General features: G+C 36.2%; 1 protein-coding gene across 2 annotated transcripts; it reads left to right on the top strand.

The window, feature by feature from the left end:
- The first annotated feature begins 1,675 nt into the window (after positions 1–1,675).
- On the top strand, positions 1,676–27,191 carry atp8b5b (ATPase phospholipid transporting 8B5b). Of its 2 annotated transcripts, none has more exons than XM_026942699.3 (28): positions 1,676–1,777; positions 5,417–5,498; positions 6,672–6,727; positions 6,813–6,926; positions 7,900–7,998; positions 9,011–9,072; positions 9,510–9,582; positions 9,702–9,772; positions 9,874–9,956; positions 11,413–11,571; positions 12,633–12,721; positions 12,852–13,045; positions 14,792–15,000; positions 15,400–15,443; positions 15,595–15,760; positions 17,232–17,420; positions 18,070–18,185; positions 18,571–18,735; positions 19,354–19,465; positions 20,062–20,167; positions 20,564–20,705; positions 21,293–21,476; positions 21,668–21,891; positions 22,256–22,339; positions 22,567–22,812; positions 24,351–24,489; positions 24,685–24,815; positions 25,127–27,191. In XM_026942699.3, the coding sequence occupies exons 2-28, from the start codon at positions 5,444–5,446 to the stop codon at positions 25,370–25,372; spliced, it is 3,558 nt and encodes a 1,185-aa protein (XP_026798500.2). In that variant the 5' UTR covers positions 1,676–1,777; positions 5,417–5,443; the 3' UTR covers positions 25,373–27,191. The 2 variants fall into 2 exon arrangements, with proteins under 2 accessions (XP_026798500.2, XP_034168735.1); XM_034312844.2 differs by lacking the exon at positions 1,676–1,777 and adding an exon at positions 1,784–1,927.
- Positions 27,192–27,488: the final 297 nt, after the last annotated feature.

Genomic DNA, 27,488 nt, shown 5'->3' with positions numbered 1-27,488 from the left:
TTTTTCTTGTGGGAAGAGTAATTTCATCCCTATTGAATTATTATTATTATTATTATTATTATTATTATTATTATTATTATTATTTACTAAAACACACAGACAAAATATTCATCATATGAAAGCACTGCTGATGTTTGTCGAGTCTCTTTATACAGAAAATGACGAGGATGCTGTCAGTTCCTGTGATAGTGCAGTGTTTAATTTTATTGTTGACCACCATTATTTGTCTTTATAACAATTTGTTCATTTTTCTTTATCCATCTTATTTAAAACTGTTATTTCTTGCAGTGCCAGTAAATAAAACATTTTGGGATTGTAATGTTTTATTTACATCATATGCTGTCACTACTGAAAGAAACATGGTGTTGGTTGCATTAAAATGTGTATACACTCCAATAAATTACTTTTTACATAAAATGTTTAAACATTTGAGATGTGATGTGAGTTTTTTTACTCTGATTTAAGTAAATAGTTATTTATAGTATATGTTCCACATGAAAATACACTGAATAATGTTGTTCCTTTGGATTATACACACACACACACACACACACCACATGAAGGTGTCGTGTTGTAGATTGTTTTTATTACTGCTAGTAATATTACTGTTACATTGCCATTATTACTACTGTATTTGTGGTGGGTTTTTTGTGGCTTTTTTGCTTTATGTCTTCCATCTGATGCAGTTTGTCACTTTGTTGTTTTTCATATATATGTAAAAAAAATAATAAATAATAATAACAATAATAAAGAATTGGACCTAATGGGAGCATAGAAATATAGAATAAAAGGGGTCCAGCAATCCTCCTGGGATCCTCCTTTCCTCATGCCATTATGGTTGTATCAGATTTTTACAGTGTGTTGCAGAAGTATTCACCCCCATTGGAACTTTTCCACATTTTATACTGTTGCTACCTGGAACTGAAATTGAGATTATATGTCATTAATCTGAACAAAATAACCCATCATATTTAAGTTGGGTGAAAAAAAAAATCAATATATAGTTTGCAACATTATATTGTTATATAAGTGTCATGTAAACTCAATATAAATATTAAAAATCTCAGTATTGTGGGCTATTTTGTGTAGATTCATGACATATAATGCCAGTGAAGTTCACTTCAGTTCCAAGTTGTAACTACACAATGTGGCAAAGTTCAAAAGGGGTGAATGCTTTTGCAAGGCACTAACTACCCATTACCCATTACAGACAGTTCCAGGAAATGGAGGTGTTTGTGCTTCATGTACATGGAGAACTACGGCTCCCGTTATTGTAACCACCTCAAATGATGTTGATTATTAAAATGTGTACAATGCCTAGCTCCTTCCATTGTGTTTGTTTTCAAGTTCATTTGAATGCCCATTGGCTGTGTGCATCTATCTATCTCTCTGAGTCTTCATTTTAAAAATGTCAGCAAGTACCTTTAAAAAAAAAAAAAAGAGCTTAACAAAGTGTTTGGATCCTCCTTGCACATTCATGACCCCAACTAATCTGAGCATCTAACTCAAATTTACACGATTCCACATGATCTGCGTTGGCGTTCTGTATCCGTTCAGCTTCCCACTGGCGCCAGTTATGATCATCTCACACGTTCACTCTTTTTTTCCTGCTCGTTCCTCGCTGCCAGAGTCCAAAGATCATGCTAGTGTTTGCTTTCTGAGTGAAACAGCCATGCTTTATTACTCCATTCGGCTTCTCTCTCCTCCTGACTCCACCCAGCCGCCGTCTCGAGTCCTCAGTACACTCCTGTATTCACACCTGCTTGGTCAAGCATAGGTGAGTGTGTGTTTGTGTGTGTGTGTGTGTGTATGTGTGTGTTGCATTGTGGGATCTGCAGTTCACCTCCACACAGCTCTTCCTGTGTCGTGGAGGATTGGCGTGAGGTGAGCTTTCTTCAGGAGCGTGGATGGGACGTTGGTGACTCAGGTACGTGTCTGAGCTCTGTGTGGATTTCGCTGTATATAAGAATAGTTTTGTGGCAGAACTTTAGGAATATGGTGATGTTTATGGAAGAACTTGACTTATAACTCACACAAGTTGTGTTTAACTTGATCAGACTCTGTAAAACTCTAATCAAACATTAACAGACTGGATATTTCTGTTGTTTTTATATATAATGGGTAAAATAGTATATTGTTGTGTATAAAATAGTGTATTGATGTTTCTAGGTGCTAGTTTAGTTCTCAATGTGTTTTTAGGAAGTAGATTTACAGTGTATGTGTGTGGGAGAGGTGTGTATGGTGGTGGGGTCTCCTAGACCGCCAATGTCACACATAACTGAATGTCAGTGACCTGTTTCGAGTTGCTGTGACACGCTGTCTGTGTTTAAGGGCTTTTGAAATGCTAATGACGTTAGACATTAGCTTTATTAACTTTTCCTGTCCTTTTTTATTCAGAAAAAAACCCAAAGTGTCACTTCCTGGTATTCATCAACCTGCCTCTAGACAAATAGATTTATTTGACCAAGATAATTTCTTATAAAGCCACAGAGCTTAAAGAGTATAATGTTTTCTTAAATTTCATTTCCGTCTTTATGAACAGTTGGACTGAACAGTTTCATACAGCTGAAGGAGATAAGATAAAAGGACATTACCAAGGTGTGTGTAGGTGTAGAGAGAGAAAGAGACAGACCTCAGGTCTAATGTTCAGGGTTATGGTTTACGTGTTATCGCTTCTGTAATTTGCACCGATCTCTAAAGGCTCAATGAAGAAAATCAGAATTCTGTGATCAGAAACAAAGCATGGAGAGACTGTAAGAGGGATCAAGTTTATAATATAGTTTATAAATTAATAATATAATGGACACTGCTAGTGAAAGTTTTGGTTACACTTGAACATTTATTTGTCTTACAGTTACTCCTAACAGTCTAATATAAACTGTAGGACAAATATGTGCACTATACTGTATACGGGTTAAACTTTATAGTAAATATTGTAATCTACATTGTATCTACAATATTCTAATCTAAGCACAGAACACATTATGTGCAAGAGGTAGCATGCACTGACTTCAGCATTAAAATGATGTTTCTCAGATGGTAGTGTTTGAGAGCAGAGTTTTAAATAAAGTTACTTCTAACTAGCCACAATCATCGGAAATGGATAATTTGGGAATTTTCCCAGAAAAGAGAACGTCACAATTTAGCAACATTGCACAAAAAGCTTGCTAGGACCGTGCTTGCTAATAGCCTGCTTGCTAATAGGCTAATTGGCAGTTTATATATAAGTTTATAAGCCTGTAAGAGAGCACAGGCTTGCTCACGCATCTACACAGGATTATATTCGGGTTGGAAGGAGTTGATTAATTTTCTACACCAGCAGCTCTGATAATAGAGCAGCTGCAAATCACATTTATTCACAAGGACTTGCACAGTGGACGCTCCAAATAAATTGATTTTAAACATGTGTAATTGTTGACACGATGAAGTTTTTTTGTGAGGACATATTTATTTAACATTTACGGAAGGAGTCTCCAGGGTCCGAACTTTATAGCTTTCCGCCACTGGAAAGATTCCAGAACAGCAGAAATTGTGCTTTCTGGTTTCTTACTAACATAAGTTTTTGTCTAGTTTACTTCAAGAGAGAGGAAAAAAGAGACGCTGGTGAGGTAACCGCTGTTTACCGTGTAGCTGCTATAATGTAAGTGATAACAGGAACTTCCACAACATTAATGGTAACTATAAACTGATAAAAATAATAATAAAAATAATATAAAGTATGGCATGTCATTTTTTAATAAATAAAAGAAAGCAATGCTGGTAAATTGCTGTAGTATAAGAGGAATAAAACACTTTGGTATGTGCTGTTGCTGGAAAATAATCAATTGGAAAACAGCTACTCCATCATTGATTATTTTCTTCTAAAAGCACCACACACACAGTTTTATACAGTACCTTTAACAGACCTCCAGCTACTGTATGTATTACCAGTAAATCTGTGGTTTATTTTATTACAGAATAATCTTAATATTGCGTTTTAAACCAGCACACGGCCATTTTATTACGTTAAAACTAACATATACTTGCAGTGTGTTACGGGAGTCACTCGGCCACCTACAATACACTTCCTGAAGACCTGAAAATAATGACTGTATCACACAGACATTGTGTTCAAAAGGATTTTATGTGTTCTAGCTAGAGATGGCACAATCAGGTCGATACCAGCAGTACAGTGTGGAGCAGATATCAGATTGGATTTGAAAATGATCAGGCTTTTCCTGGATATCAACATAAAATTATCTGTACTACACAATTACAGTATTGTGTAAAAGTTATTAAAATATCTTTTGTATAATTTTTAGAGGTTTATTTTGTGTATCCAAACATTAATTCATTAGAAATGAACATATTTTTACTTTAAAGCTATCATCCAATACACTAAAGTTTTGAGGAAGTTTTGTATTCTGTTAAAGAAAGTAGCAAGTGATGGTGAACCTTTTTTTTTTTACACTAAAAACATCATGGAGGCTTTTCTGGTACAAGTGCAAGTCAGAGCGCAAGTCTGTAGAAGAAATTTTGCATGGGTTTGATCAAAACTGCACTATACAGATATAATAATAGATGCCTCTGGATTTGATAATGACTTTAATAGTAGCTTATATATTGTTTTGAGCATTAAATCTTGGGGAAAAAAATATGACCAACTGACTCCATCATTAAGCTTGAAAAAAAAAGGCATAATTGTGTGTGTGTGGGAGAGAGAGAGAAAGAGAGAGACCTCACTCTCTTATTAACAGCCCTGTTCTGATAAGACATTATAAAATGTTCTCTTTTCTGGTTTATTATTAACCACATGGAGAGTGGAAACGCATTATTTCCTGTTCTGATCATCACACAGGCACATCTCTGCTGTGTGTTATATATGTACACACACACACACACACACACACACACACACACACACACACACACACCAGCTTTAACCCTGTGTTTAGTGCAGATATCATTGTTACACTTCAACTGTGCCTAAGCACATTAACAAAAATGGAAGGCAGATTTTTTTAAAGGCATGAAATTATAGCATTGGTACTCGAAATTTCTTTTCACTTCTACTATTTAAATGAAAATGTTAATATAAATATAATTTTTTTTTTTTAATTCAGCATTTATTTCTAAACTGCACTTGTGCATGTGGATCGTTTTGCTAATCAGGATAGAAATTAGAAATGTTTTATTATAAGATGAAGGTGATCAGTCAGAAGAACTTTTTAATAATTTGTGTTCTCAGAGGACAAGTGGACCCAAATCATGCCAGAAAAATTAATAAAAAATATCTGACCAATCAGAAATCTAGTATTCAACAGCATTTTGGTATCTAAACATTTTGGTTCTTTGATAATGCTGGGATTTGAATCTACAACCTTCTTACTAAATGGTCACTAGTCCATGTTTTTTTTTTCTTTTGTCTTCTCTTCAGCATTCTGATGGATGTATAGGAAGAAAGATGGGCTCTGTGCTGTCACTGTGTGGTGTGAAGACTAAGAAAAAAAACGTACAGGGTACGTCATCGTTATCAACATTATCTTCATCCTCATCATCGAGCTCATCTGTATGATCTGAGAGTTTGAGACAAACTGTGTGCTTTAGGCGGAACAAACTTCCGTTAGACATTTCTCATACTAAATGAACAAAAATTCACTTTTTTAAAAAAGAATCAGTATGCCCTACAGTATTTAATGGAAGCTTTAAAATATACAGTATGTATCATACAGTAAAATATTAATTAAGCTGCCAATAATAAAACAATTAATATAATCAGTTCAAAAGAGACAGTGGCCAAACTTTCCAAATGATTTTTATGTTTAGTTCAATGTTTTCTATTATTGTCTCTCTACAAAATTTGTCTAGGTTAATTTTTTATTTTTTGAAATTCTGTTTCTTTGTGGATTCTTTTCCAACTTATAACCCCTAGGTGATTCTACCATTTGCACACCTTGCACTGTTAGCCAGTGAGGTACTTATTTTATTTTATTTTGATTTATTGATTTAATTTTTTCCCCTATTCCTCTGAATTGCAAAGAGGAAAAACAACAGCTGCCCTTTTTGGTCGTTATTGGAAAAATACTATGAATGTGAAATGGTTAACTTCCAATATATATATATATATTTTAAGTTACGCTTCAATCACAGTTGAACAGAGGAGAAAAAAAATAGAAGGGAGTTTTTTAAGGCATAAAATTGTAACATTGGCACTGGAAATTTCTTTTCACCTTACTTTTTGGGTTTCTGTACTATTATACACACAATAGACAATAATGAATTGATTCCTAAATCTACATTTATTTATTTATTTATTTATTTATTTAAATAATCACTTGACCAAGTAATCAATTATTTCACTGATTGAATGAATGAATGAATAAATAAATAAATAAGTGTAGGTTTAGAAATCATAAATTACCATCAGTATGTTGGTGCAGGTTATTATGGGTTTTTATTTTGTTTGTCTCTAACGATGAACTGAAATTCAAATGTGAAGTCACAAGAACACAAAAACAAATAAGAAACCGTATTTAGAAAAGTTTGGCTATGTTTATTCACATGCCTGCCTTATTTCCACATTTATTTCTGCATTATAGTTCATTAAATAATTAATTAGCATCGTAGTAAAAGTCTCTGCAGTTCTGTCATTTCTCTTGATTTTATATTTATGGTGTTTTCTTGTGACACAGAGGAAAGACTCTTAAGAGCAAACGACAGAGAATTTAATCTCTCCTTCAAATATGCTGTAAGTAAAGATCACCACGAGAAGTAATAATCTATACATGGTGTGTGTGTGTACTGTATGTAAGTGTGTGATTGTGTCTCTGCAGAACAATGCCATCAAAACCTCTAAATACAACATCTTCACCTTCCTGCCGCTCAATCTGTTCGAACAGTTCCAGCGTCTGGCCAACGCCTACTTCGTCTTCCTGCTCATCTTACAGGTGAAAAGTACACTGCAGGACGTGTGTGTGTGTGTGTGTGTGTGTGTGTGTGTGTGTGTGTGTGAGAGAGAGAGAGAGAGAGAGAGAGAGAGAGAGAGAGAGACTTGCCTGATCTCAGGGTTTATCAGTTTATCTCTCCCTGTAGAAGGATGAAAGATAAGATGCTAAGATTTACAGCAGTGATACAGAATGAACAAAATTGACATAACCAACTTTTACCTTTTTGTACATTAACTCAATATTTTTAGTTTTACATGAACATTTTTAATTAAGATTTTTTTAAATTCACTATTTGAAATATCTTACATTAACCTTTTTATTAATATTTTGTATTCACTTGTTTAAATATTTTATATTAATGTTTTTGTAATGTTTTAAAATAAAAAAATCACTTTGTAATATTTACCTGAATATTTTTTACATTCATTTTTTTAACATTACAATTGTTTTTGACATTTTGCATTAACATTTTTGTATAATTGTACAATATTTATTACCCATAAATGATAGTTATGTAATCACTAAACATTAGTTACTAAGCAATCTATTCTATATATAGCCACTGAGCCACTTAGAGGTCATTTATGCTCCATAAAAACTGACAGAAGTGGTAGAAATACAGAGGTGGTGTTACACATCAACTACAGTAACTTTAAATGGCCAAAAAAATTAATACACATATCATTGTGTTTAGATGAGTTGCATCATTTGTATCAGTTAAACAAGCCACTCATTCCAAGGTGTTTATGGTGTTTATAGTGTATGTGGTGTTTACAATGTTTATGGTGTTTGTGGTGTTTATGGTGTTTATTGTGTTGTTTATGGTGTTTTTGCTGGTTGTGGTGTTTGTATTGTTTATGGTGTTTATTGTGTTTTTGCTGTTTTTGCTGTTTATGGTGTTTATAGTGTTTTTGCTGTTTATGGTGTTTATGGTGTTTGTGTGTTTTTTTTAAATGGTGTTTGCATGTTGCAGTTGATCCCGGCGATCTCGTCTCTGTCATGGTTCACTACAGTGGTGCCGCTGCTCCTGGTGCTGAGCATCACACTGGCCAAAGACGGTTCAGACGACATCGTAAGTGCTGTTCACGTTACTCTCCTGTCTCTTCTGTTCTGTTTCAGGTCAGTCTGAGCTGAGATCTGTGAGCTGAGAGCTGTGAGCTGAGATCTGTGAGCTGTCATCCAACTCACCTCAGACATTTATTGATGTATTACTAAACAAATACTTTAAATAATTAAATCACTGTTTTTTTAAGCTCCCCACTTCTGTAATCACTTTCTATGTATGTACAATGTATGGTGATGTTCCAGTTTGTACATGTACTTAGACTTCTTTCATTTTAATATAAAGTTTTAATTTGGATAAAACTTGTGCAAACTTCACCCTGGCCAGTCAGAAGTCTAATGTCACATCCTTCACACATGGCTTTTATTAAAACTATGCTTTCAAGCTTGAATTGTCTCACTGATACTGAGTGGCCTAGTGAGCAAAAGCTAACCTAGCATATAAAAACTTATAAAATGGACTAGCATGTAAAGCTAACATTGTAAGTGACAACTAATCTAGCAAATTAAAAAAAAAACTTACCTAGCAAGTAAAAACTAACTTAGAAAGTGAAAACTAGCATGTGAAAGATAACTTGGCAAGTAAAAACTAACCTAGAAAGTGAAAACTGACCTAGCAAGTCAGAGGTAATCTAGTGGGTGAAAGATGACCTAGCAAATAAAAACTAACCTAGTAAGTGAAAGCTAAATTAGCAGCTGAAAACTAGCATGTAAAAGATGACCTAGTGGGTGAAAACTAACCTAGGAATTTAAAAAAAGTAACCTAGCATTTTAAAACTAGCCATTAAAAGATAACAGAAAGTTTACTGGATGTTTAAAATGCTCATTTGATATCAGTTCCTTGCAACTTTAGAATGTCTAATAGCAGTGAGTAAAGACGCTTTAATGAGTAGCGTCTTTAAGATTATACCACAGGTCCACTCACTTTGACTAACTGTTAACAGAAATTTCATAATCAGACTTTACTCCACACACACCCTCTAAAAATCCCTGTCTCTGTCATGTTTTTTCTCTGTTTGCAGAACAGACACAGAAACGACAGACAGGTGAACAATCGCAAGGTCGATGTCCTCATCGACGGACAGTGAGTTTCTGCTGTTGCACCTCCATATCCGTGCAATTAATACACATTAGAGCCATTAAAGTGAAGAATTGGGTTTCAAAAGCTTTTTATTCCAGCCAAAGAAACAGCTGTATCTATTAAATGTGATAAAATGTGGCCTAACCCCAAATGTTGACTTTGATTTTATTCCAATTTTGAGTAATTAAAATCCAAATCCTAGTGGCATAAATATCAGTTTTCATAGCATATATATATATATACATTTATTATTTGTAATTGTAATTTAGTATTTTAATTATATAATAATAATAATAATGATAATAATAATAATAATAATAATAATTATTATTATTATTATTATTATTATTATTACTTGTTTTTTTTGTTTTTTTTATTCTATACATATGGGACATGCTTTTCTTACTGAAGATTTAACTTATTATTATTTCCTTCAACAGACTGAGGACTGAAAAATGGATGAATGTTCAAGTGGGCGACATCATTAAGCTGGAGAACAACCAGTTTGTCACGGTGAATATGCTCACACTCTTTTTCACACGTTCCTATTTTGGAGCCACACACACACTTATCTCCTCATTCATATCTCGTCCTTATTCCTTATTATTCCCTCACTCCTCTGTCCCGTGCAGGCCGATCTGCTGTTACTGTCCAGCAGCGAGCCTCTGAACCTCATCTACATCGAGACGGCTGAACTGGACGGGTGAGAAATGGTTCACTACACGAAAAAACTACACATAAAATCCTTCAGTATCCTCTCATTCGCTCTCTCTCTCTCTCTCTCTCTCTCTCTCTGTCTCTTAGTGAGACCAATCTGAAGGTGAAACAGGCTCTGACAATCACCGGAGAGATGGGAGATAACATTGACAAACTGGCAGCTTTTAAAGGTGAGTCCTACAGAAAGGCATCATGGAGACTGTGTACAGAGCGTAAACAGTCAGGGTTGGGAGGGTTACTTTTAAAATCTATTACACAAACTAAATACTTTTCAAAACACTGCTTTGAATTTTAAAATGTGGGGATACCTGAACACTTTTAAGTGGTATCACTCCGGTCTTTTCACATGAGTGCAATGAGGAGTAATCAAACGTTTAGTTATGTGTATGTAGGCTTAAACTTTGAGTTTTCAAGGTTTAAACAAAGTTATGATGATTTTTAAACGAGATAAATTGTATACAAGGCTAGAAAGCTAGCTAGATACTTTGCGTGTGTGAGAGAATTAGCTTAATGTATTACATGCGTGTAAAACTGCTAGCTAGCGAAAAACTTTAGTCTCATCATTGAGAAAAGTACTTTACCTCAAGATGCTTCTTCAGGTTAGAAGTTGAAGCTTTTGAAGCAGAGAGCAGTTTGCTTGCTGGCAAACACAGATTACATTGTACTGCTATTATGAGAGTATCAAATATTACTCTCACCTTTATTAGTTATGTAAAGAATAACATGTGACAGGTTGTGTTTACAGGAAAATAATCAACGACGGGGTGACATCATGAAGCAGCCACTCTGACGTTGATTAGTTTCCTATAACAGCACACCATGAATGTTTTATTCCTCTCATTTGCCAATGGTTACATTTCTTAATTTATTACTAAAGAACATATAATGCTCTTTATTCATTTAAAGGTGGAATATTTGCTACAAAACACTGGTTTCAAAATTATACTTACAATTACTGTTTTGTATATTGCTGAATGAGATATTTTTAAAACAATTTATTTTCAAACATAAAAATTTTTTTTTTCCTGTGAAACACTAGTTTTAAAATTACTGGCACCCCATACAGTTAATATTATAATATTCATGATTCATCATTATATTTTAAAATGATATAATTTCAAACATAAAAAAGTGCACTTTTTCCCTGTGTTGATATCAAAACTATTGGCACCCCTCCAATTTATGTATTATATATTCCAGAGTGTGAAATTTTAGGACAGCGTATTTTCAAACATTAAAAAATGCCATTTTCCTTGCAAAACAAAATTATTGGCATCCCAACAATTATTATTTGGCAGAAACTTCAAACACAGGCAATTCAGGCTTTCTGCCAAAATATCCTGGTACTTAGTGGAATTCATGAAGCCATCAGTCTTCACAATTGCCCCTGAACCACCTTGTTCACCAGGTTTACCTGGTCACTACACCACCTTATTTTACAGTAGGGTGTGCATTTCTTTTGTTTGGTTAGTATCATTGTGTGTAATGTTTATTTGATGCAATAATTTCTGCTCGTTCTTTTAAAGAGTACCAATAATTGTGGAGTTGACTGTAAAGTTACTATTACTGTTGTTCTGTGTGTGTGTGTGTGTGTGTGTGTGTGTGTGTGTGTGTGTGTTTGTTCAGGTGAGGTGCGCTGTGAGGCTCCCAACAACCGTTTGGATAAGTTTACAGGAATGCTGACTGTGAATGGCGAAACGTTTGCTCTGGATAACGAGAGGGTTCTGCTCCGAGGCTGCACACTGCGTAACACAGAATGGTGTTTCGGCCTTGTGCTGTTCGGAGGTACACAACAGGAGTCAACCTTGTCTATCTAAGTTACCTCACTCCAATACCAATAGGTTACTTCACCAAAATACTAAGCAATACAACTGTCTGGATTATTTTTACCTGTAACAAATAAAAATCTAATGAAATCAGACATTATAATTAATAGGATCAATATAAAGTCTATATTTATTACACTGAAGGCAAAGTCCTAGCCAATATCAACGCTATGGTCTAGTGAACACCCAGAAAAGTACACAAGAAGGAAGAATACTATTGTATTTTAAATTAAATTAAATATTGATGTGAAATATATGTGAAATTTCATCGTGAATCATTATGAAAATTTCACGAGTAAGAAATAAAAAGAGTCACAGTTACACATTCAGTTTTTTTGAATGCGAGGAGCTGATTTGATTGGCTAACACAGCAGCATGGCTAAACCCACCTCTGGATCATGTGTTCATTCTGCCCCCTTTTAATTCAATTTTGTTAAAAAAAAAAAAAAGAGAGAGAGATATTATACCTTATTTTCTAGATAATGGCTATCAAAATAAGGCCCAAAATAAGAAATTGAAATTTTAATATAATGGACTCAAAATAATAGCTATAAAGCTTTAAATATGGGACATGTTTTAAAGGGACCGTCAAAAATATAAGATATAATAATTAAATTTTCCCCATGTTTAAGACTGACGATTCCTGTCAACAAATGACCTTATAATTTCAGTTTCATGTAATCCCTTAAAAGTTATTCAGCTTACACACTAGTACTCAATAACTACTATGATTTTTTTCAATAGCTATATAAGTAACTAAATAATAACTAACTCAATTCTCATTATTTAGTAACTAATAAGGAAGGTGTGTATTTGTGATAGTAAGGAATGTACCTTAGATCTCGATATGCTGAGAGTCCCTAGGAATTTTACATTAAATTAGGAGGTTAAACATTAAATAATGAGATTGCAGTTGTGTTTTTTGCAGTGAAAAGCTCAGAAAATCAGAGATAAACCATTTCCTGTAGATGTACTTGCACTTTTGAGTGGTTTGTTATGGTGTTGTCTGAACCCCACCAGGTCCTGACACCAAGCTGATGCAGAACTCTGGGAAATCGATATTCAAGCGTACGAGCATCGATCACCTGATGAATGTCCTGGTTCTTTTTGTGAGTGATTTAAAAACTGCATTTGGTCTGAAAACACACTGCTTTTGTAAATGCATATTTTAAAAGTTTTTATGAAAAAATTCTGCTTATGTGGAGGATTTTTATTATGATCTCTCCTTCTGTCCTCGAGATTTTTGGCCTCCTGGGGTTTATGTGCACCGTCCTGGCTATCGGGAATTCAATTTGGGAGCATCAGGAGGGCAATTCGTTTATAGCCTTCCTCCCTAGGCAGGACGGCGCTGACGCCAACTTGTCCAGTTTCTTGTCCTTCTGGTCCTACGTCATCATCCTTAACACAGTGGTGCCTATTTCACTCTATGTAAGGTCAGTCTGCACATGTGATACTCATATTATCCTGATACTCGACTGACACTGTGATTTTATATCTGAAATGGAAATCCAGTTCGAGTAAACGCAGATTAAGATGGATATTCTTTTAATGAATTTACATTTATGGAAGCTGACATAACATATGAGACTTATTCTAAGAGAATTATTTAATATTAATAGTGTACATGCATCATTATGTGTTGTTTATTCACCCTTAGGAGTTACAGCTATCACCAAAAACATTCTGGGTAATTTTACAGGAATTATTTCTTACTCATATTTTATAAACACACAGAGAAATTCTAATATTCTAAAGATTTTTGCAGTGTTTTTGCATCTTTGGAAAATGACCCACAAAAAAGTCAGAAATGCAACCTTGAACCTGTTTATGAGTCGGATACACATGTTCATAATAATAATGATGGTTAAAAGCTCATTAAATTAGGAAGATAATTAAAAATACCTACTAAAGCAGTCCCAGGTACCAGAGGCAGTTTATAACATTTGAAGAATTTCTCTTTCATGTTTAACTTTTTCCACACAAAACTTGAAGCACATACATTGGACCTCATTTATCAAGCTTGATACGAACGGATTTCTTCATAAATTATCCGTAGGAGCATTTACATAAGACATTTGGTATGCATGTAAATCCCATAATGACTCAGGCGATGTACAAGTTGGTTCCATTTTCCACGGCATCTTCTTTTAAGGCTGTGTAACATTTTATTAGCCAGCACTAAGTGACTGATAAGTGAATGATCTGGTATGTCTCAAGCTGCAAGGTGCCAGATAATCCCTAGTGTGCCATCAGTGGGCCTCCTATGACACTCACATGCCTTCCTGCTTTTTCAACACGACATTAAAGAGTGCTCATCGGCACTTTCTGGCTGAGACTTGCCGAAAAAGCAGTGTCCCTGCATGATACTTGGTGTCCATGATCACCTGGGAACTGTAGATATATATTTTTTTTCTCCGTTTTCATGTCATTTCTTTTAACTTCACTTAATTCACACCTATTGTAGCTTTTCCATTATTTGGCTCCAGATTTTTGCCTTCTGAAGGAGACATTATGCTGTTAAATAACATGAGTGGAAATAATTTTTCACTTCTACCTAGAAAAATAGAAAGTCTATTTTTTTGCTGTTTACTCATCATTTCAGCTGTGTGGGCTTTGCCTTTTAGGGAGTTTTGTGGGCATCACCAAGTGCAAATCAGCTGTGCCATACATGCACCTGATAATTTACGGGTGATTGTCACTCATCAACATATGCAGTACGAAGAAAATGTTTTTACGAAACCTTTGCAAATCGGGTGGAAGTTTTTTTGTTTGGTTTCGGTTATGAAACATTTACACACGACTGAGGCCCATTGTTCCTTCTTTATATACGTTTTATGAATTATTAATTTTTATAACCAGGTAGATTTTATATGGGACAAGGTTCTACACAAACTGAAGTCAAGTATGTAAGGGAAGAGTGCAAAATAGTGTTTGTAATTAACACAATAATACAGAACAGAGAAACAAGACAAAATATAAAAGAGGGTTGCACAATGATATTTTATGGTATCTGTAATAGAAGACTTATAGGACCCAGGATTTATATTTTCAATCAGATGGGGGTCTAGGTGTTGCTCTACATTTTTGTAATGATGAATATTCTGTATTCTGTATTCTGTGATTAAGTCAGTGGAGTGATAATTTGGTTCTATTGTTCCCTTTGATTTCTCCATATGCAGTGTGGAGATTCTCCGACTCGGAAACAGCTACTTCATTGACTGGGACAGGAAGATGTACCATGCTAAGACCGATACTCCAGCCCAGGCCAGAACCACAACGCTAAACGAAGAGCTGGGCCAAATCAAATACATCTTCTCCGACAAGACGGGCACCTTAACCCAGAACATCATGACTTTCAATCGGTGCTCTATCAATGGGAAATCATATGGTGAGACCATGAGATCATTCTACTTTGCATTAGCATGATGTTTATAGAGCATTATTGTCAGTCCTCGAGTATATAATTGTCTATAATTTTAGATAATAAATAAGTGCTCCCCATTAACTAGCATTGATTTTCACAGATTTATTTTTTAAGATTTCTTTTTAAGAAGGTGTTTCTTTTTAAGGTATATGAAAGGGTATTTTTGGTTTTCCTTTCTTTTCCTAAAAAGTAAGGAATACTTCCCATTAAGGTCTGCTACGTGATGCAAAACAACCAATGGACTGTAATTTTTGTTAATTTTGGCAGGGTTGGCCATATACAGCATGACAGAGAGTGTATATAGCATGCATTATCTTTAGCATGTATAATCTAGATAAACTGGTTGTTTTTTTTCTTCTCCAGGTGAAGTTGTGGACTTTGCTGGACAGAGGGTAGAGATCACTGAGGTTGGTAACAAATTAAATGAGATATTTGTACTTGTGCTTATGTCCATATTGTGGTTGCATCTTCTTCTCAATTTTTACGCATTTGTGCGAATTGGCGCAAAACAAGACAACTACGTACCTTTCTCTCTCTCCCTCTATCTCTCATATGTAGAAAACAGAGACAGTGGACTTCTCGTGGAACTCACTGGCTGACCCAAAGTTCTCTTTCTACGATCATGCCCTTGTGGAGGCGGTGAAGATGGGAACTCCCGAGGTTCAGGCCTTCTTCAGACTACTTGCACTGTGCCACACCGTCATGCCCGAGGAGAAGACTGAGGGTAAGAGAACGCTACTTAGGACACTGAACTGTCTCTGGTATTGTACTTAATGCAGATTTGTACACACTTCCTTTAACTTGCCTAAATAATCAGGTACAACTGGGTAAACTCATACTATGTATTTCCTAAAGGCCTTAAATATGTTAATGTGTGTGAAATGTAAACGAGGCTAACAATGTAGCTAACTAGCACATAGCCATTACATCCTTTTTAGAGACAATGTAAAGCCACAGTGACACAGTTATCAAGACAGAAACATCTGGAATATTATTTCCCTCAGATGTGCTGGTACATTTCTAAGAAAGAGCCGAGTTTACTTTATACTTAGCATTTACAGCCTAAAGTTTTAGCTAGCTGACTAGCACATAGTTATGTCCTTATACAGACAATGTAAAAGCAGAAATACACTGTAAATAAGACTAATCCATTAAGAATATCAACATTTACCTCAGATATTTTGGTACATTACTTAAAAAAGGCTTGGTTTCTTTTATAATTTATATATACTATATTTAGCATAGACAGCTAACTGAATTTCCATGGGTTCTGCCACAGCTATATGCAAATTTTGACTTACAAAGACATTAATACCACCAAAGAGGACCATAAATGTGGAAAACAAAGGAACAACACAATGAACACAATATCAAATTAATGCAAAATAACAAATTATATATTTGCTGTTTAAGTGGTTAAAGTTGTGAGAACATACAACAACAACAAACAATATGGATGCCAAAAGGCTACATGCTGTTATATTACTGGAAATGCTTTGAACAATTTAGCTTGCTAGCTAGCATGTACCTGAGTGACACTAAACAAAACAAAGCCATGAAAGATATCAGTGTTTCCCTCAGATGTGTTGGTAAATTACCAAAGAAAGGCTTAGTATGACTATAATTTCAGTTTAATCACACCTAGCATCAACCACTAACAGAAAATTAAAGTGAACAGGAAGTAGTTTGTGAAGAGCTCAGTTAGCAATATACTTTATTTACAGCTAAAACAATGCCCATGGGTCCTGCTATATTCAGAAATGTTGCGTCACAACGGTCATTAATAACACCATAGTGCACAATTAATATGGAATTTAGTAAAAACACAATGAACATGGTGTTAGATGATATGCTTGCTACCCAAGTGGCTAAAGTTGTAAGAACAGTGTTGCTAGGCAATGGCGCAGTATGAATGCCAATTTAGCTAGCTTGCTAGCTAGCATGCAGTAGTTATATCTTTGTAGAGACAATGTAAAAGAAGAAGGACAGTATAAACAAGACAAATCCATCAGGAATATCAACATTTACCTCAGATATGTTGGTAAATTGCTAGGAAAAGGCTTACTTTGACTAAAATCACTCCTAGCATTGACCAATAACCGAAAAGCAAAGTGACCAGGAAGTAGTATATGAAAGAAGATTGTGTAGTTTGGGAATAATGTTTGTAATGTGGTGTACACTTTCTTCCTCTCCAGGTCAGCTGTTCTACCAGGCTCAGTCTCCTGATGAAGGAGCTCTGGTCACTGCGGCGAGGAACTTTGGCTACGTGTTTCGCACTCGCACCCCTGAGACCATCTCAGTGGTGGAGATGGGGATCCACACCACGTACGAGCTGCTGGCTGTGCTGGACTTCAACAATGTCCGCAAGAGGATGTCTGTAATTGGTGAGGAATGGATTACTGCATATTTGTGGGTGTCAAACTCAAAGGCTACGAAAACTCGCATAATTTTTACATAATACATTTACATAATAACTGACACGTGAAAAAAAAAAAAACAACACCTAGCATTTGTCTTTTTATTTAAACTGCTGAGTCATGAGTGTCTAAAGAAGGAAGAAAGGTTCCTAGAGAGAACAAAATTTACATCACTATTATCACTAAATTTGCTAATCTGACACTATATGCAGTATGTTTTATATTTCCTGTATTTGTTAAATTATAAAAGTAGTTAACATTTTTAGCATGATTTACACAGCCACATGATCACATTTGAGATTTGATTAGCCAATAGCAAACTTTAATATGTAACATGATTGCTAGTTTTTCTTATAATTTCTTTGATTTGTCATGCAGCATGAAATACTGGTTTTATTTACACAATATAATAATTTAGCATACATTCAGCTAAGCTACCCAGCTACCTAAACACAATACTGTGCTAACATTAACAAGCGTAAGTAATGTTACCTATACAGCAGTAGGTATTTGAGAGTAGTATCTATTTTTCAGAGTCATCATACATTCAACTTCAAAAACCGTTTTAATTATTTTAATTGTGTGTGTGTGTGTGTGTGTGTGTGTGTGTGTGTAGTGCGGAGTCCAGATGGCAGGCTCACTCTGTACTGTAAGGGGGCGGACACCATCATCTATGAGATGCTTCATCCGTCCTGCTCCAAACTAATGGAGGCCACCACCGAGCACCTCAATGTGAGTGAGTGAGTGAGTGTATGTGGAAGTGGTAGCTCAGTGGTTAAGACGTTGGACTTCTGATCGGAAGGTTGAGACTTCAAATCCCAGCACCACCAAGCTGCTGCGGCTGGGCCCTTGAGCAAGGCCCTTAACCCTCAACTGCTCAGTTGTATAAATGAGATAATTGTAAGTCGCTCTGGATAAGGGTGTCTGCCAAATGCCGTAAATGTAAATGTGTGTGTAAAATGGCAGCTTACACATGTATGGACGAGTGTGTCTAATCTTGTTAAACATTACATTACATACAATGTCCTTATAAGTGGAAACTCAAAATATCAGTCATTGTATGTTATTCATTTTCGCAGTTGACTGTGTGTGTGTGTGTGTGTGTGTGTGTGTGTAGGAGTTTGCTGGTGAAGGCTTGCGCACTCTGGCTCTGGCCTATAAGGACTTGGATGAAGCTGAATTTGCCATTTGGAGACAACAACACCATGAGGCCAGCATTGCACTGGAGGACCGTGAGGCTAAACTAGATGCCGTATATGAGGAGATCGAGAAGGATCTGATGGTAAATTAAAAAAATGTCTTTCCTTAATCTGATTGTCTTTATATAAAATATAATATATAACAGAAACAAGTTCTTCACAAGGAGTGACAGGCAGAGAGGCCATGCCTCCTTCACTGTGACTGACAGGCACAGAGGCCACGCCTCCTTCACTATGACTGATGGACACATAGGCCACACCTATTTTACTAGGATTGACAGGGAGAAGAAACCACACCTCCTTCACACCATAGTTATCAAAGACTTAACTACAGTACTTTATAGAACCTTTGAGGCATTACTAGATATATATATTAATTATTTACAATGCATTGCTAAATTAAAAAAATATGTATGAACATTCATAGAGCTTTCATAAAAAAACATCAGTTAAGAGAAAGTGATAAATAAATAATATATTGTAAAAAAAAAAAAAAAAGTATAAAATTAATATTGATAAACTATTATTTAAACTAATATTTAATATCTTTAATATTTAATATTGATAAATGTGATATAATGTACTTATGGTTAATATGTAATTATGCTAAACTAATTAGTGGGACTGTTTGGAAAGTTTCCTGAGAGAGCCTTGTGTTTGTGTGTGTGTGTGTGTGTGTGTGTGTGTGTGTGTGTGTGTAGTTGATCGGGGCAACTGCAGTGGAGGATAAACTGCAGGATGGAGTTCCTCAGACCATTGAGCAGCTCTCCAAAGCCGACATCAAGATCTGGGTGCTAACAGGAGACAAACAAGGTCAGACTGCTACACTTACTCTTCACCAGTGCTGCACCTCCACTGCTAAAGTATTCCTGCAGTGTGTAGTGTAGTGTAGTCAATCAGCCAAGACATTGTTTGGTGTCTTAAATGTGCTTCTTTAGTTTTTACAGCTAGTGGAAGCTAACAAGTGAGGAAAGCTTATAGCCACCAGTTTAGCATCATGCAAACTGCACGCCTAAATCACACACATGCCTAAATGTTATCTATAATAAATCAGACAAAAGGACATCACAGAGATGAAAACAGTTGTAGCTCCACCATGAAGCTGAATCATTTTCTTCCTCAGGACAAGGTCTGAGTCAGATTCAGACTCAGGTAGGAGGCGTGGCCTAAAGATGAAAGATGAAATTGTACATGTGATTCAAATGATAATATGGGTTCAATCTGATTTGTACTTATAATATATTTTTTAATGAACTTATTTGATAAAAATAGAATTACGGAGCCAAACAATGTCCTTTGAGGTGAGTGTGTCGTGATTTCAAAGGAGTTTGCTTTGTGCTTTGCACAATTCTACAAAATGCACTACTCTCTCCTGAAGATGCTTATCATCTTGTCGTGTTGTCGTGCAGAGACGGCGGAGAACATCGGATACTCCTGCAACATGCTGCGTGAGGAGATGAATGAGGTGTTCGTCATCGCGGCTGACACGCAGGAGGAGGTGCGGAAGGAGCTAGTGTGAGTCTCACTGCTTAATATCGCATATTTAAATAATATCAATCTATTAAGTAAGAGATAAAACACTTCAGGATGTTCTGTTAGAGGAAATTAATTAATGACGACCTGGTGTCAGGTGGCATGATGAGAAGTTAATGTTACCAACCCAAAGATGATTTTACTATAAAAGCACATCCCAAAGTGTTTTATTCCTCTTATACCACAACAATTACATTTGAAAAAATAATGTTGTATTTTTATCCATTTATAGTTACATTTTATGTCATTTAATGTCATGAACCACATTAAATACAACACTACATAGGCTGCTACTAATGCTTCTAATGATGCTGGTGCTAATGCTTAAAAGATTCTTGAGTTCACGTATTTACTAAGATGATCTTGCAAAATGTTCAGGAACGCCAGGAAAAAGATGTCTCCGGGTTCCCCAGATGAGCCGCCCTATCTGAAGAGCGGGATTATGGGTAAAAAGGCTCAGGTGGTACTGGATGAGAAGGTGGATGGAGAGTATGGCCTTGTCATAAATGGACACAGTCTGGTGAGACACACACACACACACACATACACAAAGATGACCATTTACACTGTTGGCAAATTGTTGTGGTGTAGGAGAAATAAAAAAGTGCGGTTATTTGAAAATACTAAGCTTTGTGGTAGCAGTAATTTCATCACACCACCCTGTTGTTGATTATATTCTAAAAACAGCACACTCCCAAGTTTTTAAGTCTCACTTAACGATTATTGAAGTAGATGATCAGGGGATTAGAAGTAATTTAGTGATTATTCAGATTGTTGATTCAGAAGGAAAAGAGTGTCGTGACAAAGTTACAGGGTTGTAATGAGATCTGAGATGGAAGAATTTTTCCTCTAGCCGTTTGAAAGATGTAACTGATGGCCTGGTCCACCATAGAAGGAGGAAAGAAATATTTTGTGCCAAAGTGACACGGTTTGAGGAGATCAAAAAAATGTAAAATGCTTTTACTAAATAATGTTTTATTGTGAGTTGCGTAACTTGTAACTTGATATGAGAAATTAATCGCACTTTAAATGATTTGATTACTGTCTTATCTTTTCATAAATTAAATAAATTAATACATGTGAGTGAAATGATCTGTCTCCCTGCAGGCATATGGTCTGCAGAAGGACCTGCAGGTGGAGCTGTTGCGCACGGCGTGTATGTGTCAGACGGTGATCTGCTGCAGGGTCACCCCGCTGCAGAAAGCTCAGGTGGTGGAACTCGTCAAGAAGCACAAGAAAGCCGTGACCCTCGCCATCGGAGATGGAGCCAACGACGTCAGCATGATCAAGAGTGGGTGGAGCCTGGTGCAGGTTCAGGACAAGAGAGAGAGACAGAAGTTTAAATAATCAGAAAAGAGAACAAAAGTGACAAGAATAAACATTTAGATGTTATTATCCTGTCAGATTTGTCTCATCTCGCTGTCTCTTTCTTGCTCTCTGTCTGTCTGTCTCTCTCTCTCTCTCTTTCTCCCCCCTGGGTAGCGGCTCATATTGGAGTGGGGATCAGTGGGCAGGAGGGCATGCAGGCAGTCCTGTCCAGTGATTTCTCCTTTGCTCAGTTCCGGTACCTGCAGCGCCTCCTGCTGGTCCACGGCCGCTGGTCGTATCTGCGCATGTGCAAGTTCCTGCGCTACTTCTTCTACAAGAACTTCAGCTTCACCTTCGTGCACTTCTGGTATGCCTTCTTCTGTGGCTTCTCTGCCCAGGTGAGTGACCTCTGTCTGTCTGTCTGTCTGTGTGTATGTTCAACCATCTGTCTGTATATTTGTCAATGTGCCTGTCTGTCTGTCTGTCTGTCTATCTGTCTGCATGTTCAACCATCTATCTGTTTGTCCATGTGCCTGTCTGTCCAGTCTTCTGTCTACCATTCTGTCTCTGTGTCCATCCAACCATCTGTCTACCTGTCTATCCAATCGTCTGTCAGTTTATCTGTGTGTGGCTGTGTGGAAGAAAGTGCCGTGTTTTAGTTGTTGTTTATTTAAATACGTGCCAGCAGTCTGATGTCATATGCAGAGTGACTCTTTGTTAGGTTGTTGTTAGACTTTGTGTCTTTTTGTCTTGTTGGAACAGACGGTGTATGATGAGTGGTTCATTACACTTTATAACCTGGTGTACACGGCCTTACCTGTCATCGGCCTGAGCCTCTTCGATCAGGTGCATCTTCCAGCTGTCTTCTTTACTTAATAACTCTTCACATTTATTGTGTGTTGTTTTATCATTTTACTGTAATCTCCTGCTGTGTATCCTTGGTCATGGTCTCTTTGCAGTACAACTAGCAATTTTCACATTTATATTGTAGTGTTATGATACATAACTGTGTGTGTGTGTGTGTGTGTGTGTGTGTGTGTGTGTGTGTGTGTGTGTGTGTATAAAACACTCAGGATGTTAACGACCGCTGGAGCCTCCAGTACCCTCAGCTGTATGCACCGGGGCAGCAGAACATGTACTTCAGTATAAAGGCATTTTTTAAGATCCTGCTGCACAGCTGCTACAGCTCACTCATACTCTTTTTCCTGCCGTATGCCGCCATGCACGACGCAGTGCGTGACGACGGCAAAGACATCGCCGACTACCAGTCATTCGCTCTGCTCGCCCAGACCTGCCTGCTCTTCGCTGTCAACATTCACGTAAGTGGCTGTAATTAACACTCAATGCACTCAAAGCTTTTCTTTCTTTTCACTAAAACCAAAAGTCTCTTTGTCCACTTTACGTCACATGTGAAAGTAGTTAAAACTGGTAGTTTAAGAGTTAAAATGTGTTTTTTCTTTAAAATGTGTTTGGTACAATCACTTATCTTCCTCATATGGTGAAATACTGAGCACGAGACATAGCCAAGGGTGCCAATACTATTATTCTTGCTAGGAATAGAGGGAATGAGTGTCAGAATGTTAATCACTGAATCTGAAATGGAATTGTTTCATGCATATAGCGCGCTAAATATGTCATACAGTAACATTAATTTCATACCCCGTGTAGTGAGCATACAGCATTAATATGAAGCCTATTTTGGATTTTTAAATGTTTTTTTTAATGTGTTGTTAATTTTAAGTGGATGTAATAACATCCAGTCTCTTATGGACTTCGCTGTGTGCGCGTGTGTGTGTGTGTGGGGGTGTGCGTGTGTATATATACACACATAAAAACAGTTGTTGATAACAACACACAGTATTAAGAATCAACATATTTAAACTTTTGAACTGGTTCATTTGTGTAAATTCATTTATTATTTTGTCTTGTGAACTATATGTAAACATCTGTTATGTGAAATAGCGTATTCAGGGCAAATCAGGGAAAAAATGCAATTATGATCCCTCATTTTATATATATATATATATATATATATATATATATATATATATATATATATATATATATATATATAAATGAGGGATCATTGTACTAAAAAATTGTACTAAATTGTACTAAAAAAATAAGGTGCCTAAGACTTTTGCACACTACTGTGTGTGTGTGTGTGTGTGTGTGTGTGTGTACATATATATATATATATATATATATATATATATACACACATAGTAGTGTGCAAAAGTCTTAGGCACCTTATTTTTTTAGTACAATTTTGTTATAGATTTCTATTTTATGACTTCTACATTATTGATTCAGTACATTGTAGATTTCCAAACATTAGTTTCCCGGCACGAAATTATATGTTACAGAAAAATGTTTGTATGTCAGTAAAGCAGCATATTTGGTAAGAGAACACTTTTCACACTGTACCTGAGACTACTAGTTTTTTTTTTTAAAGCAAAGGGTCCTCACACCAAATATGATATAATATAATCACACCAAAAATACTTTATAGTATTTTTTACTGTAGAAATATTTAATTTACTTCAGTATTCATTAATTCATTTAATTCATTTCTTCTGAAGGCATCTTTGCTCTACAGCATTTCTTTGCATGTGCCTAAGACGTTTGCACAGTACAGTATATATAGGCCTATAATTTCTAATCATTTCCACTAAGAATTATTCGGGGGCTTTTAAAAGGGGCTTACTAGCCAAAACATGTAAGCCCTGTAATAATAGATATAATATGTATTATGTTTATATATATATATATATATATATATATATATATATATATATATATATATATATATATATATATATATATATTAGTGACAGATTGTGTGTGGTTGTTAAAGCTGGGTTTGGACACGTACCACTGGACAGCGGTGAATCAGTTCTTCCTGTGGGGAAGTCTGTCTGTGTACTTTGCCGTCACATTCACCATGTACAGCAACGGCATGTTCCTCATCTTCACCTCCTCCTTCCCCTTCATCGGTGAGTCACCTCCTGCAACACTTCACACTCTGTGTGTGTGTGTGTGTCTTCACTGTTTTCATAAGAGCATAAGGAAATGCATTCTAACATCATGTATAGGAAAAATGTTACTTAAATTATATATTGTATATTGAACTAGCTAAGACTTAGTCAATAATGTGTGTGTGTGTGTGTCTCTGCTGTGCTATATATCAGGCACTGCAAGAAATTCCCTGAACCAGCCCAATGTTTGGCTCACCATCTTCCTCACCACCATCCTATGTGTGCTGCCCGTGCTGGCGTTCCGATTCCTGCTCATCCAGCTCCGACCAACCATCAATGACAAGGTACACACACACACACACACACTGGTGATGGGGTTCAGATTGATGGCATCATAAATTCAGCTAAGTACTGGAATGTTTTAGCCCAAAATCTGGTTGCCTCTTCCAGGAGGTTAAAGCGTCCACAGATGGAGCTTTCACCAATATAGTGACCCTGAAAAGCAGATGTTTTGCAGTGTTATGCAAATCTTAAAGGATCTTGAAATATTTCGCATGCTATACATTACAGGAATTAATAATAATTAATATGAATTAGAAGTCAAAGTATATGAAGTCATATAAGGAAGTTCATCTCTCCATCTCTCTCTCCTCAGGTGCGTTACAAAATCAAACAAGCCAAAGCCGTGCTTCCTCCTCCCACTCGTCGGTTCCCACGGCGACGCATCAGCACTCGTCGTTCCGGTTACGCCTTCTCACATGCTCGTGGTTATGGCGACCTCGTGACCTCGGGCCGTTTCCTGCGCCGGCCCGTGAAGAGCCGCCCAGTGCTTTTCCCTTTAGCGGAGTCCCCTGTAGCGCAGAGCTCTCCACAAACATATCGCAACATCACTTCCTCCTAACACACCTCATCCAACACCAGGGGGCGCTCTCACAAACTGCTTCACTGCACATTAAGTGGGAGTCGCTCTGAGTTGTCAAGGGAGATACACGAAGAGAAAGAAAGAAAAAGTGAGCACTACGTTCACTACGTAGATGTTTACAAGCACAAAACTATGTATGCTCCGAGCACATCCGTAATATCTAACATTTCAGGAGTGTATCCTTAATATAAATAATGACTTGCTATGACAATTTATTCCAAACAATATGTTTTCATATACTTCTATTTATCTAGACAGAATTTTTTTCATCTCAGGCTTTTTAAAATTTGCATCTGAGGTCTAATAGGTAGGACAAATTGTAGGAGTTTTTCTGTCTACGCTGTTAAAGAAAGTAAAGTAAAGTAAAGAAAAGCAATTAAAGTTAAAATAGAAGTTCCGTTGTGCCTTTAAAAAGCTCTTGTCAAGATGTTTCAGGGGAAATTAGCAAAAAAAATGTGTTGTGAGAGTGTGAATTAAAGCTGTAAAATAAATTCAGAGAGAAATTTCACAACTTGGCAAACTAGGAAACTTGGGTAAGTAGATGAGCCACTAAATTTCGGCTACTAATGGCTCCCGAGTCGTACAGTAGAAAATTCTCTATTTGCGTGACCTGGAGTTCATGAGTTCGGATCCCAACAATATCATAGCCATTCATAGCTGGGAGTCCAAAAGAGCAAAACTGGCCATGTTCTCTGGGTGTGAGCGATGGCATTGTGTCTTTCCCCTGTCTATCACAGCGACACTAGCCAATCATGTGTGTATGCGTATGCGTGAGAGGGCGGATAGGACTTTCCTCCAAGAGTACTGTTCAGTGTATCATTAATCTGATCTGGGTTTTTTTTGTTTCTTCGTTTGGGAATATGCAAGTCTTCGGTATGGCCCTGTAACAAATAAGCACTTTTGGTTATGCATAGTGTGCATGACCAGAGCATACACTACACCCGGTAACTAAAATAGTCCTGCTATTAAATTTGTGATGTTTGTAAATTTTTGATACACACTGTAGGCATGTCGCTTAGTGATGCACTTAGGAAGAGAAGCACAGGCACAATTTGAGACTAGCTCGCAGTGGAAGAAGACCTGCGATGGGTCCATTGAAAAATAATTGTAAAAAATTATGTGCAATCTGCAACCAATCCCACTAAAGCAACTCCATGTTTAAAAATATGCAACAGAATTTTTTAATTTTATACAACAGTCTTTATTTTAAGTCGAATGCAAAGCCAATTTGGAATTTGTTTCTCATGTTTTTAGAAAGAAATGACGTTGATGTTTCATCTTATGACATAACATTAGCAACCTGTGATTTTTGCCTCTTGATTATTCTGTTAACATTGATGCCTGATGGTTTTATGTATGTTTGTGTGAAGTGTGTAGATCATGTGCACTACATTTCCAATACTGGACCGATACAAAACAACACAGGAATTAGTGTCAAAAATGTAAATGTACTCGTACATTGTCTCAGGTATGTTTATGGCAGGTGAAATCCTGTTAAATCCTGCAAAGCTGTGGCTTTTTAGGGCCATACTGTCACCCTGCCTCTATGGCTATGAACATGTGATATTATAAAATAAAACTAAAGCTAATGTGAGATTTTGTCCTACTATATTTCAAGGCACACAGATTCCTTCAGCCTACTGGTGCCATTTAATTCAGCTAAAGTAAATGCCATTAAGTTGTCATGTTTGTGTGTTTGACTTTAATTATATTTTTAGTGTTCATTTAACTGTATTTTCTAATGTTGAGTTTTGTATACTGATCAATCTTTTAATAAATTGTTTTATTGGATTTAAAATTTCCCATTATGAGCATTGGCTATTGATAGTGTTATGAAATTTAATTTAAACATTACAGACACCCAAGATCAGTATTGGGCTGATACCAGGGGAAGAAAAAAAAAATCGGATGGATCGTATATCGGGGGGGAAAAAAAGAATGAATTTGATCTGATCCTGTAACAAATGGAAAAGATTAGAATTGAGTTTAGAAAAGTTTTTGGAACTGAAAATGTTTACATATAAAAAAAACTTGATTGCATTTTTTTATTTTTACTTTATTACATATATTTTCAGTGTAAATGATTTTTGTGTGC

Source organism: Pangasianodon hypophthalmus, chromosome 17 (assembly GCF_027358585.1).
Source record: "Pangasianodon hypophthalmus isolate fPanHyp1 chromosome 17, fPanHyp1.pri, whole genome shotgun sequence".
NCBI classification, from domain to species: Eukaryota; Metazoa; Chordata; class Actinopteri; order Siluriformes; family Pangasiidae; genus Pangasianodon; species Pangasianodon hypophthalmus.
This window is presented reverse-complemented; position numbering and strand designations above follow the sequence as displayed.